At 42.8% G+C, this 13,125-nt stretch overlaps 1 protein-coding gene across 16 annotated transcripts in view; it reads left to right on the forward strand.

Moving 5' to 3' along the window:
- dync1i1a (dynein cytoplasmic 1 intermediate chain 1a) overlaps nucleotides 1-13,125 on the forward strand; it is a 74,511-nt gene that overhangs the window by 25,476 nt on the left and 35,910 nt on the right. For all 16 annotated transcript variants that reach the window (XM_085147875.1, XM_085147881.1, XM_085147882.1 and 13 more), the window contains 3 exons: nucleotides 2,577-2,748; nucleotides 6,832-6,931; nucleotides 7,061-7,186. In XM_085147875.1, the coding sequence (XP_085004001.1) occupies nucleotides 2,577-2,748; nucleotides 6,832-6,931; nucleotides 7,061-7,186 (398 nt within the window). The remainder of the gene's footprint in view (nucleotides 1-2,576; nucleotides 2,749-6,831; nucleotides 6,932-7,060; nucleotides 7,187-13,125) is intronic.

Raw genomic sequence — 13,125 nt, forward strand, 5'->3', positions numbered from 1 at the left:
CAAAATAAAATTCCCATTCTTTTTCTCATGTGTGTGACACCCTTCTCAGGTCAGTGGGTGGATCAGATAGGAGGGTGGGGGCAGGTTTCAGCATATCAGGACCATGGCATCTTGGGGTCAGCACTGATTAAAAACCTGTCACTTGACCCCGTTCGTCTTCAAAGTGAAGAGGAATGGAGAAGTGTGTGTACGTGTATGCATGTGCCCGTGTGTGTAAGTCCTAGAAAAAAGCCCTGGTTCAAACACAAGCCATGATGGACATATTCATATTCTGAATATGCGTGACTGTAGCAAGTGTGAGTCAAACACACACAGATAGGCAGATGCACGCACGTACTCGTAAACACGCAGTCATTCGTCTCCTCTCCATCCTGGCCTATTACAAGGTCTGGCCTTTGATCTCTGCCACTCGATGCACTGGGTCTTTTCTGACAACTCGTAAGAAATACAAAGAGATGGAGAGGGATCAAAGTCAAGAGGCAGGGTAAAGGTCGGTGTGTGTGTTTGTGTGTGTGTTAGTGTGAGTAAAATCGCGTGTGTGCTTGGGGACAGTGACTTCAAAAACTGGACGCCGTGCTGTGCAGCCATTACGTTCAAAGGGAGGCGGGTCGCTCACAGGGCTTTGTTATTGTGTTGTTTATGAAGTTCTTGCTCTACGTTTTTTTGTTTTGTTTTTTACTAGGAATGATGCATTAGGAACTGTTTGTAGTTTATTACGTCCTGCATGCAATTCTGGTTTTGATAGAGATGAAGAGAATGCTAATCTTGTCTAATGTCATAGCCACATGTTGATTATTTTGCAAGTAGTAGTAGAAGCAGAGTACAGTGTTTGTGTGGATATAGTTGGATACACTAGCTGTTAATTCATATAGTGCGTAAGAGGGGGGAATAATTAAAGGAAAAATGGTTAAGGTGTGGGGTCACTACATGCTGCCACAACAGCTTCAGTGCACCTTGACATTGATTCTACAAGTCTTCCATTGGTTTGACAGGTGGGACTGGCCATAGCATAGACCTATAAATCAAGGGTTCAAACATAAGGCATGGGGGCCAGAATCAGCCCCCAGTGGACAGCTTTGGAACATGTGAAGAAAGCTGTAAATTTATGGACTTTACCTGTATTTTAATATGTTTTACAGCTCTATCTTTACTGAAAAAGACCATCGACATGACTTTTCATGCTACACTAAAGTGATTATAGGCAGTAAAAAAAACATCAAATGACAGTGAAAAACCAGCAACAAAAACTTTCTGTTTTATAATTACAGGGTTTTTTTTTACAGTCTATTAAGACATCCTAAGGATCAAATGTGTAATTAAACTTCTTTAGAATCACAGAAAGGGGAGTTTCACTGGTTTGACCCACTTAATAAAAATGGGCTGATCTGCCCTATGATGTAAAATGAGTTTGACATCTCTGCTATAATAATTTTTGCTCACTCAGTGATGACTTCATCCTGAAAGAGACCATTCAGAGGAACTTTGTATTGATGTGCAGTAACCCTTTCCAGAACCACTGGATGCTCTCTCTGTAGAGGTCAAGCAATCAGCCCTGTTCCCCTGTTTTAGTGTACAACCATTATCCTTTCACTGTCTTTAGTCATTAACTCACTGGAGACTATTTCTGTTGTCATCTTTTATATCATTTGCATAAGAAACAGCAGATTAACAGCCTGTCTCCATGGGCAGTTTTTCTTTTTTTTGCACTGGAAGCATTGATGACCGTAGTTTCAGAGTGCTTTCTTCACAACTTGTTTCTGCTAGGTTAAAAAAAAAAGTATTTTTATTCAAAGTTCGGTCACAACTGATTTGGATTTGATCGCAACTGATTGGATCAACCCAATAGAGCACTTTGCTCTCAGGCTGCAGGCTTACTTCTGGTTCCTAGGATATTTAAAAGTCGAATGAGAGGGTTGGACATTTTAACATTTTGTTTTTTTGATGCTCGCCTCATGTGAGATGTTTCAAGTAAAAGTCCAGCTTTTGTCACTTCCACAATAGCTTGATTGGGCAGCTCCAAAGCTTGCCCCTTACTGGCCTATTATTTGCAGTGTTGGCATTACAACTCCAATTCCTTCTTGATTTTGCTTGGTTGGGTGAGACAAGCAGTATTGTGTAGCACAGCAATGTTGCAAAAGCTGATTGATGTTCAACTGGTAGCACTGTGGGCACAGTGGGGAGGTGGGGGGGAAAGGGGGGGGGAGCTGTGCTCTGAGGATTTTTTTTTGCGGTGAAGACTTTGAGCACTGTCAGTATTCAACTTCATAGGATTTGAGTAGGAAATCAGTCCTACCAGTGCCCAAAATGCTGTCTGTGAAAATGCCCCCCCCCCCCTCCCTCCTAACATTTTAGGAACGCAACAAAATTGCTTTGTCAGTATTTTTTTTTATCATCTTTACCAGGTTCTACCCTCTACTGTCAGGGGAAATCCTGAGAAAACACAATTTGGGCTTAAGGAAAGTGTTTCAAACCTTGCTGTTATTTTCTATTACAACAACATTGTGTGCGAAGTGTGGCCTACAAGTCTCACATGTCTCTGTGTGTTTATATGTTTATGTTGATACTTCTTCCAACAGGCTCATTTCCAGTGCTGCGGGAGCTGACCGAGGAGGAGAGGCAACAAATCCTGCACTCCTCTGAGTTTCAGAGTTTTTTCGACTGCAGCATCCGAGTGATGGAGCGAGCTCTGGCTGAAGACAGCGACATCTTCTTCGATTACAGTGGCCGAAACCTTGACGACAAAGAGGGGTGAGCAGGAAGGAGGCAAATGGGAGCATGAGGTTGGACAGAGCATTGGGTCAGGATTTATTTACAATTCAGTTTTTATTTCCATTTTACTAAACCTCCCAGCTTTTGTCCATGCCTTTAAACAAGCCTGGTGCATGCCCACTGAGTCACTGCAGTTTCAGTGACATTGTGGCTTTTGTTCTTCCAAATACTTGTCTTCATAGTGATGTCACACTCTCAGAGGGTTTAAAAAAAGCCTCCTAATAACTGACAAAAATCACAGCTTAAAGAGCCATCCGAAGGGTTGCCTCTAAATGGTCATGTGGCAAGGACTCCAGACCATTACAGACTACAGGACCACCAAACCCTCCTCCCCTGCATCCTCTGATGTCTCCTTCCTCAACGAGCTCAACAACTTTTATGCTCGTTTTGAGCGAGGGAACCCAACAATTACAACCAAAGCAGACATGACGCCAGACCACCAACCTCTGACTCTCTCCCCCACCGATCTGGAGCAGTGCTGAGCAGGATCAATGTCCACAAGGCTGCAGGTCCTGATGGCATCCCCGGGCGTGTTCTCAGAGCGTGTTCTATTCAACCTGTCCTTGGCCCACGCCGTGGTGCCGGCCTGCTTCATATCCACCTCCATCGTCCCGATACCCAAAAACTCCAACCCATCTAGCCTCAATGACTACTGCCCAGTAGCACTCACCCCCATCATCACTAAGTGCTTAGAGCAGCTGGTCCTAGCACACTTCAAATCCTGTCTCCCCCCACCCTGGACCCCCACCAATTCGCATACCACCAGAACAGGAGCACAGAGGATGCAGTCTCCATCGCACTGCATTCTGTCCTCTCACACCTGGACAACAACAACACATATGCCAGAATGCTGTTTATGGACTTCAGTTCAGCATTCAATACAATCCATCCCTCACAACTCATCAGGAAACTGACAGACTTGGGCATCGGTTCCCTCATCTGCAAATGGTTACTGGACTTCCTGACCAACTGCCCCCAACATGTCCGGCTGGATAACCACTGCTCATCTACAATCACAATGAACACTGGTGTACCACAAGGCTGTGTGATGAGCCCTTTCCTCTACTCCCTCTTCACCCACGACTGCAGACCTGCGAGTGGTTCTAACACCATCATTAAGTTTGCAGATGACACCACGGTGATTGGCCTCATCAGTGACAACGATGAGGCCGCCTACAGGGAGGAGGTGGATCGTCTGGCTGAGTGGTGCGACACAAACAACCTGCTGCTTAACACTGAGAAGACCAAGGAGCTTATTGTGGACTACAGGAGGAATGCTGACCCACATCCACCCATCCACATTAAGGGGACTGCTGTGGAGTGTGTGAGCAGCTTCAAGTTCCTGGGAGTTCACATCTCCGAGGATCTCATCTGGACGACCAACTGCTCCAAGCTGGTCAAGAAGGCTCACCAGCGCCTCTTCTTCTTGAGGACTCTGAGGAAGAACCACCTGTCCTCAGACATCCTGGTGAACTTCTATCGCTGCACCATCGAGAGCATCCTGACCAACTGTATAACAGTCTGGTACGGGAACTGCTCTGCCTCGGACCGGAAGGCGTTGCAGAGGGTCATGAAAACTGCCCAGCGCATCGCCGGAGCACCACTTCCTGCCATAAAGGACATCCACAGGAAGTGGTGTCTGAAAAGGGCTGGGAAAATCATCAAAGACCCCAGTCACCCATCACATGGACTCTTCACCCTCCTGCCCTCTGGGAGGCGCTACAGGAGCCTCCCGACTAAGACCACCAGGTACCGGAACAGCTTCTTCCCCACAGCTGTCAGACTCCTGAACTCTGCCTCCTGACATCTGACCCACGTTAACACATGGACTGGACATACACACACCCACAACCACCTACACACACAATGGACAACTGTGCCCTCATACACACAATAATAACATGGACTGAACCACCACTCATAACCACTAGCACTTTATATAGCCTCTGTAGAAATTATCTACATATCTCCCTTATCTTAACTGCACTACTGTATAGTTCTGTGTAAATAATCATTCTGTACAATATGATAATTTTTAAATCTACAACTGTTTATAACCTGCATAGTTCACATTTCTGTATAGCTGTATATCTCATATTTCTGTATAGTTTTTTATTTCATATTCTGTATAGTTTTTCATATTTATATCCTGTTCATAGCCTGTACATAGCTTGTACTCATTACAGCCTGTACATACTTATAGTTATAGCATATTCATAACATACTTCATACCGTATATTATTATAACATACCATAATAGACCCATTTCTCTATATTATTGCTAATATATATTTGTAATATATCTATATCATGGCTAAAGCACTTCTGGATGGATGCAAACTGCATTTTGTTGCCTTGTACCTGTGACATGTGCAATGACAATAAAGTTGAATTCTATTCTATTCTATTCTATTCTAAATGGAGGTGTTGGTTGAAGTTGTAAGAGTCATAAGTGCAAAGCTGTTTTAGTATACTGCTCTGCTATTATAGAAGAATGCTGCTTTTACTGACTCACTTCAACTTTGACCACTGCAGCCACAGAGAAACATGAAGCCTGTGGTCAAATAGAGATTAAGTCTAAAACAGGCCATGGCTCAGTGCTCAACATCAGCCCTCCTTTTTTATTCTTTTCTCAAGGACGTGCTTTGAAAGTGTAACAACCTACATTTCACTACCTTTTTTCATTACATACAGCCTCACATAGTACTGCAGACAATACAGATATCATCCACATACTGGTGGGCATAATTCGTGGTAATTTACGCTCCAGGTTTGTCCAGGTGATGAGTCAGCTTTAAGTTAAAAAATGACTCTTTTACATTAATTGTTGCTATGAAGTTTTGTTTTTTCCCACCTTGATGTTATAAATGGAGCTCACACTTTACCCTTAAAGCAATGTACTTTTGTCTCTACCTAAAACCTGAAACTCACTTGCCACTTAGTGCATGTCAAGCCAAGATGACTAAACGGGAAGCTGCAGCCATCAAAGTCCGTGGGAAGTTAAACCGACAGGTTTCCATAAATGAGCCTGTGAAATTATTAACAGCTGTCTGCAGGTACCTTTTTCTACAGATTGCTCAGGTTATCTCAGCCAGTTTGCAGACATCCCACTGTGGAAGCTTCCAGTCTGGATTTAACTCCAGACATTACTGTGATGTCTCCCACTATCATGATGTGTTTTTCATTCATTCAAAGTTCAATTTTAATAAGATATGTTTTTAAATTCTGTAACTGGATCATGGTTTGTTAAATGGATCATTAACTGTCCAAACTGACCTAAGAAATCTTAATTATGATTTTTGTTATAATTTTGTAGCCGTGCCACTCCAATAAGAGACTTCTTACAACTGGAGAGCTGCCCTTGTAGAGTTGATATTAAATATATGGACAAAAGTATTGAGCCCCATCTCTTAATCACTGAATTCAGGCGTTTTTAGTGTCAGTGTCACACGTGTATAAAATCAAGCACCTAACCATACAGACTCTTATTTGTTGGTTGTTCTAAAGAGCTCACTTTTTATGTAATAGGATGCCAACTCATCAGCTTGGCGACCCCGCTCCAAACTTCCAGATTAACATTAACATCAGCACAGAAATTGGGTACCGGGAGCTTCATGGCATGGGTTTGAATGGCCGAACAACCCTAAAATTATTGTGCCAGTCCAACACATCTTCATTTATGTTGGTTTCTTTTTCTCTTTAAAACTTTTGTAAACGTTATAAAATGAATGTTTGCCTTGGTTCTAATGCAACTTACACTTTTAGTAAAACAGTACACATGGTACAGTTCAAAAGGGCATTTAATCAATTAATAGTCCCAGCTTTAAAATAGTGGCTGTGCCAGCAGAAAATAAGTTGCTCCCCTTTCACCCTAGTTACTATGGTGTGTACATTTTGGTAAAGCCCAGACTAGGAGTTACTTTGCCAGTGATCACAAATGACATCAGAATGAAGTCAGTTTTTTAGTTGGCATGTACTTATTAACTCTGGCAAGGATTTTGCTATTGGAACCAAGCTGAGTTTAAGCAACCTTTGACCTTTCTCTCCACTGTCCTCTTCCAGAGACTTGGGCAGTGGCTCCAGTCTGTCCTTCAGTAGGCTCTTCTATGACGAGCACTGGTCAAAACATCGTGTGATCACCTGCCTCGACTGGTCCCCTCAGGTTAGGCCTGAAACCTTTCCAAACAGTAAATGATTTGCCAAGAATGAACCATGTCTCTGTTGGTATTTTATTTTTTCATATCCTTCTCTGGATGTTTCCCGTCTTGTAAGTCTTTCCTTTCTCTCTCAGTATCCCGAGTTGCTGGTTGCCTCCTATAACAATAATGAGGATGCTCCACACGAACCAGACGGTGTTGCTCTGGTGTGGAACATCAAGTTTAAGAAGGCCACCCCAGAGTACATCTTTCACTGTCAGGTACGTCAAACATACACTTGCCAAGCCTCACATCTATTTCCAGAACTATTGGATGCCAGTCCTGATGTCAGACGTCTGCAGGTTAAGTTTTGCCACTTCTGTCTTAAATGTCTGGATGGTTATTTCCAAGTATTCTAACCCAGAAAAGTCATGTTAAACAAAAGAGGTCCACTTATGTCTTTCTTTTGAGTTTCTTTGTTTTGAGTTTTTTTAATATATTTATGAATTCAACTTTATGTCCATCGAGTAATCTACAGCTTTTACTTCTTTACGCAATAATGGTTGGAATGTTGTGAGATTAAACTAAATATATATTTACACTACCACTAGAGGTTATTGTAAGCGTCAGAAAGTGGGATTTTCCAGGATGTAGTCTCTGGCTTTTAATTGACAAATCATTAGCAAAGGGGTTTGACAGTCAGACCTCGTTACATTTGTTTAAAAAAACCCAAGATGGTGGTGGTGAGAACACTCATTTCACGGCTTTGATATGGGACTTAATGAACCTCTTGACGGTGGCACGTCCAGCTTTTGTTCTGGCCCTGAGTCAGGCAAAGCATGAATGTTAAAGGATAAAGCAGCTTAGTGTACTCTGTGTGAAATTTGGCAGTTGTATGGATTTCAGCTGATGAGGGCTGAAAATGACATCAGCTGACCTGCTGTCATTGCAGTTGTACTTGGCTTCATGTATTGCCTGAACTGAGACTGTGCTCTGTTTTCTTTTCGGAAATGAAACTAATTTGTGCTTGTGATGTTAATTGCAAATAAAAATAATACATTTTAGGAGGGAGAATTGGAGATGGAAGGAGATGGGGAGGTGGAACGATTGACTGTGGGGACCTTCACAGCTCCCACAGGGCCACATAGAGATGTGTCAGTAGTAAAATGATGTGGCCTACCACTTCCTAATCCAGCACTGAGTGTGTTAGCCCACCCAGGCTGTGCTCTATTTTGAGGTGAAATCTTCCTTATGCACATTACAGAAAAAGCAGACATACATCTGTAATAGTATAAATGCTATAAGCGGTCACCTTTCTGTTTAAAGTGATGTCAGACATGAACGCGCACACTCTCACATTCAAGGTTTATTAAAAACTTAAAGCAAAAGAAACAAACAGAGCAACGTAGTCCTTCATACCACACACTGTGTGCAAATATTTCAACATGAAGTCTAGTTCTGTAATGGATTTTTGAAGCACTCCATTCTTTTACTGCACCATAATTTATTCTGCTGCTCAAATTCATGCGGTTGTATGGACAGATTGCAGCTATGCATCTCGTAGCTCTGCGATTCTGTAGATTTTTCCATGTGGCTCTCGGACGTTGTCTGACTTTATTAACAGTGTGCGGTTTCTGAGCATGCTGATCTGCAAGTTGTCGGCACTGAGCAGTAGATGCTTGGGAACAGGGATATTTGTGTAAGCAGCAAATAAAATGTTCTGTGTATTAAAAGGAGCAATAAAACTGTAAAAGTTAAAGGGAGTACAGTGACGGGAACACACTGAATAGCACTGAAAAACTGGGAAATTTCACTTTGCATCAGAAACAGACAAACAACTTCTACAAACAGTGTTGACTTGTCCACACGGAGCGATTTGTTTTATCTGAGCCTTTACTGGAAAGCTGTGCATTACACAACGTGATGCTGATGGAGAAAAGAAAACAACTGGGAGCAAATAAAAACATTAAAGTGCCCCCACCCACCAAATTTCACCACCACACCTCGTGTCTTACATGACATGTTCAAGGAAGGATGAACAGTGGCAGATTAAGTGGCGATAAAGTAAGAAAGAAACCATTTAACGTCAGCGTTTACTTCTCACGTCACTGTTGGATCTGGATAAAACAAAGGGGGAGAAAGTAGAAGAAAAGTCAGGGGACTGCTTGCTTTTCTCACTCGCTTTCTCTCTGCGGTGTCTTTTGCAAACAGAGTCGCTACTCTAGTTAGCTACGTGTCAGATGGCTTTTAATATGTGAGCATGCTCTGCTCTTTAACCCACCAAAACCACAGGGCCCAGTGCCTCTTCCCCTTTCTTTCTCCGCTTTCTCGTTTTCTGGTCACCTTTCACCTCCCATCTTTAGCTAGAGTAACAGAGAGGCCAACCTGCATCTGTTGCCTGTAACACTCTTCCAGTGCACACATGCTGTAGGTTGGGTTGGTGAACACTGCTGCTGTTGGCAGTCAGTGTTTGGCAACACTTAGCCGGTTTTTGTTTTTGCAGACTTGCCCACAGAAGCTGCTGTCGTTTGAATGGATGGATAGGTAGATGAATACTGTATATGTGTATGCCCGTGTTTGTTTGTTTGCTGTATGCATGTGTAACGACCATGGTGTGTGTGTGTGTGTGTGTGTGTGTAGGATACAAAAGAATGACAGGGTAGGCTGGTATTTGAGTGTTTGGGTTTGTGGTTGAGGCTGGATCCAGCAGGGGCTTTATTGTAAAAAGTAGTGGGTTATAGGAGGCTTCATATTTCAGATGGGGTTTCAGTGAGGTCAAGCTCATTGGCCACTTTATTAGGTACACCTGTGAACTCTAAGTAGCTCCAGCACAGCAGCTCCGCCCTTAAGTGAACTATTAAAACAGCTTCTGTTTGTTTTTTGTTGTTGTTTGATGTCAGATTAAACTTTATTACTGAAATTGCTTTAGTTCATGTACAGTATGTCAACGTAAACACTTCTATAAACATTTTAAATGTAGTGGAATCTATTCTACCACCACACTCCACTATGAACGTAAACATAAAGTTGAAATATATCTTTTCAGCATCCATGATCTTTTTCAACAAACAAGAAAAGTGAAGCTTCGTAAAAGTGGAACTTTTGGGCGGAATCTCAGTTCTTTTCAGTGCAGTTTTATTAGCATCAGGACAAATTAACACTACAGACTGGTGGCAGATTTAAGTAGAAATATGCATAGTATCAGCTATGTGTTGCTAGAACAACTTTAATGCACTGGTTTTGGCATTGATTGAAGTCTCCAGTGCTCTGCTTGAGGGAAGAAGCACTCTTCTTCCCAATGATAATCCCTCATTTACTGTTTTGAAAAAAAAAATCCTAAAAAAACCGGCAATATTTCGGCAGCTGGGGTGCCAAAATAATACCAGAAAATAACTTTCACATGAAAATACGGTTATTTTCAGTAATGACAATACAGTTTGTTGCCCTAATTTTACATGGGATTTTGCCTTTTTCAAGTGCTTTTAAACATTAAATTAGGAACATTTTAATGTGATTAAACAATTAAATTACCTATAAACAAGGTCAATGAATGTGGCATATTGAATAATAATACTTCAATGTACAGAAATATACAGTTAACAGTTGGTTTAAATAATAATGGATTGCATTCATATAGCGCTCTTTGAGACCCTCAACGCACTTTACAATTCCACTTTATAATTCCCCTCTGGCCATCACCAGTAGGTGGTAGGTGAAGTGTCTTGCCCAAGGACACAATGACCGACAGTGTCCGAGCCGGGGCTCGAACTGGCAACCTTCTGATTACAAGGCGAACTGCCAACTCTTGAGCTACGATCGCCCTAAATAACAATAATTATTATTATTATTATTTGATGTTAAAAAAGTTTTTGAGAATCATATATGTTTCCATAGCATTATATTTGAATTTAACAGTTCAATCTTTCAAATAACGGACAAATATTTGTGAAATTATGATACATTTGCGAATGTATTTTAACAATCTAAATATGCATATGTACAGACAAATACATTTAAAAAACAAGAAAATTATGTTTTATTACATTTACAGTGATTTTACGTTAATTTACATTTGAAATGTAAAATCACAGTCTATGGTGTGTTAGTTAGAGGAGGGCCCAAGAGCAGACATAGCGAAGGAGACGTGACATGACTTAACAAAAGGCGAGCCTTTATTATGGCTGATGACAGAAGGCAAAAACAAAAGCTAAGACGAGTGCAGGCAAGACAACTAAACTGGAAAACAGACTAAGAAAAACCGATGAAACTGTGATAAAGCTATGAAACTTCAAGAACTAATTCTACGACTGTGAGAACTGTGACGACTATGACGAGACATAACTGGGAAGGTTACACAGACGACGCAACACAGGCTGTGTCCCAATTCAGGGTCTGCACGCTTGAAGTACGCGCACTACGCGCACTACGCGCACTACGCGCACTACGCGCACTACGCGCACTACGCGCACTACGCGCACTACGCGCACTACGCGCACTACGCGCACTACGTACGGTGCGTACTATAAGTACGAGAAGTGCGGAAGTGAGAGGCTTGTGAAATGGGACGGTCTAGCCTTCGTCATGCTGTTCAGGTTGCCTAGCAACCATGATACTAACCGCGAGAAACGTCTCATACAGCATTGTGTGACATAAATGAAGGAGAAAAAATGTTTTGTTGGTCGTCAAAGGAGCTTGCAAAGAAAAGCTTCTGGACTTCTTTAAGTTACTTGAAGACATTTCACCTCTCATCCGAGAGGCTTCTTCAGTTCTAAGGTCAAATGGTGGAGAGTCCCAGATATAAACCTGGTGGGAGTGTCCCCCCACAGAGGGACAAAAGGACCCCCTGATGATCCTCTAATCGCCTGAGCCAAGGTGTGGAACTGGGTGTGGGTCCCAATCAGCCAGAGTTTCGGGTGAGTTCACTGTGAAACCTGGCCCCACCTTATCATGCGAATTCCTGAGGTCAGATGGCCCAGGATGTGAGTGGGCGTTAAGGCGTCTGGGAAGGGATCTCAAAACTGGATTATAGATGGCAGAGAGTTGGTGTCGTAAACCACCGCCTCTGTTCAAAGATGGTCGCTCACAGTGGACATAGATGGCTTCTTTCACTCCTCTTTCAAACCATCTGTCCTCTCTGTCCAAAATGTGAACATTGGCATCCTCGAAAGAGTGTCCTTTATCCTTAAGATGCAGATGGACAGCTGAATCTTGTCCTGTGGAGGTGGCTCTTCTGTGTTGTGCCATGCGCTTGTGAAGTGGCTGTTTGGTCTCTCCAATGTAGAGGTCTGGGCATTCCTCGCTGCACTGTACAGCTTACACCACATTGTTAAGTCTGTGTTTTGGCGTTTTGTCTTTCGGGTGAACCAGTTTTTGTCTGAGTGTGTTGCTGGGTCTGAAGTACACCGGGATGTCATGCTTGGAGAAAACCCTCCTGAGTTTCTCTGATACACCGGCTACATAGGGGATGACAATGTTGTTGCGTCTGTCCTTCTTATCCTCCCTCGCTGGTGTCTGATCTTCTTTTCTGTGCCTCTTTGCTGACTTTAAGAACGCCCATTTAGGATAGCCACACGTTTTGAGTGCTTCCTTTACATGTGTGTGTTCCTTCTTTTTCCCTTCAGGCTTAGAGGGAACATGTTCTGCCCGGTGGTGTAGGGTCCTAATTACTCCAAGTTTCTGTTCCAGAGGGTGATGGGAGTCAAACAGGAGGTACTGGTCCGTGTGTGTGGGCTTCCGGTATACTTCGATGTTGAGGTTGCCATTCTCTTCAATGTGCACAGCGCAGTCCAGGAAAGGCAAACAGTCGTCCTTTGTGTCTTCCCTGGTGAACTTGATGTTTTTATCCACAGCGTTGATGTGCGCAGTGAAGGATTCCACTTCTTGTGTCTTGATTTTGACCCAGGTGTCGTCTACATATCTGTACCAGTGGCTGGGTACTCTTCCTTTGAAAGAGCCAAGAGCCTTCCTTTCCACTTCCTCCATGTAAAGGTTGGCTACAATAGGTGACACGGGGGAGCCCATGGCACAGCCATGTTTTTGTCTGTAATAGCCTTCGTTGTATTTGAAATATGTAGTGGTGAGGCAGAGGTCTAACAGTGTGCAAATCTGATCGGGTGTGAAGTTGGTCCTGTCCTCCAAGGAGTTGTCTTCTTGTAATCCTTTTCTGACAGTCTCCACTGCCTCCGTGGTGGGTATGCACGTGAAGAGAGAGACTACATCA

This window comes from Neolamprologus multifasciatus, chromosome 22, assembly GCF_963576455.1.
Source record: "Neolamprologus multifasciatus chromosome 22, fNeoMul1.2, whole genome shotgun sequence".
Taxonomy (NCBI): domain Eukaryota; kingdom Metazoa; phylum Chordata; class Actinopteri; order Cichliformes; family Cichlidae; genus Neolamprologus; species Neolamprologus multifasciatus.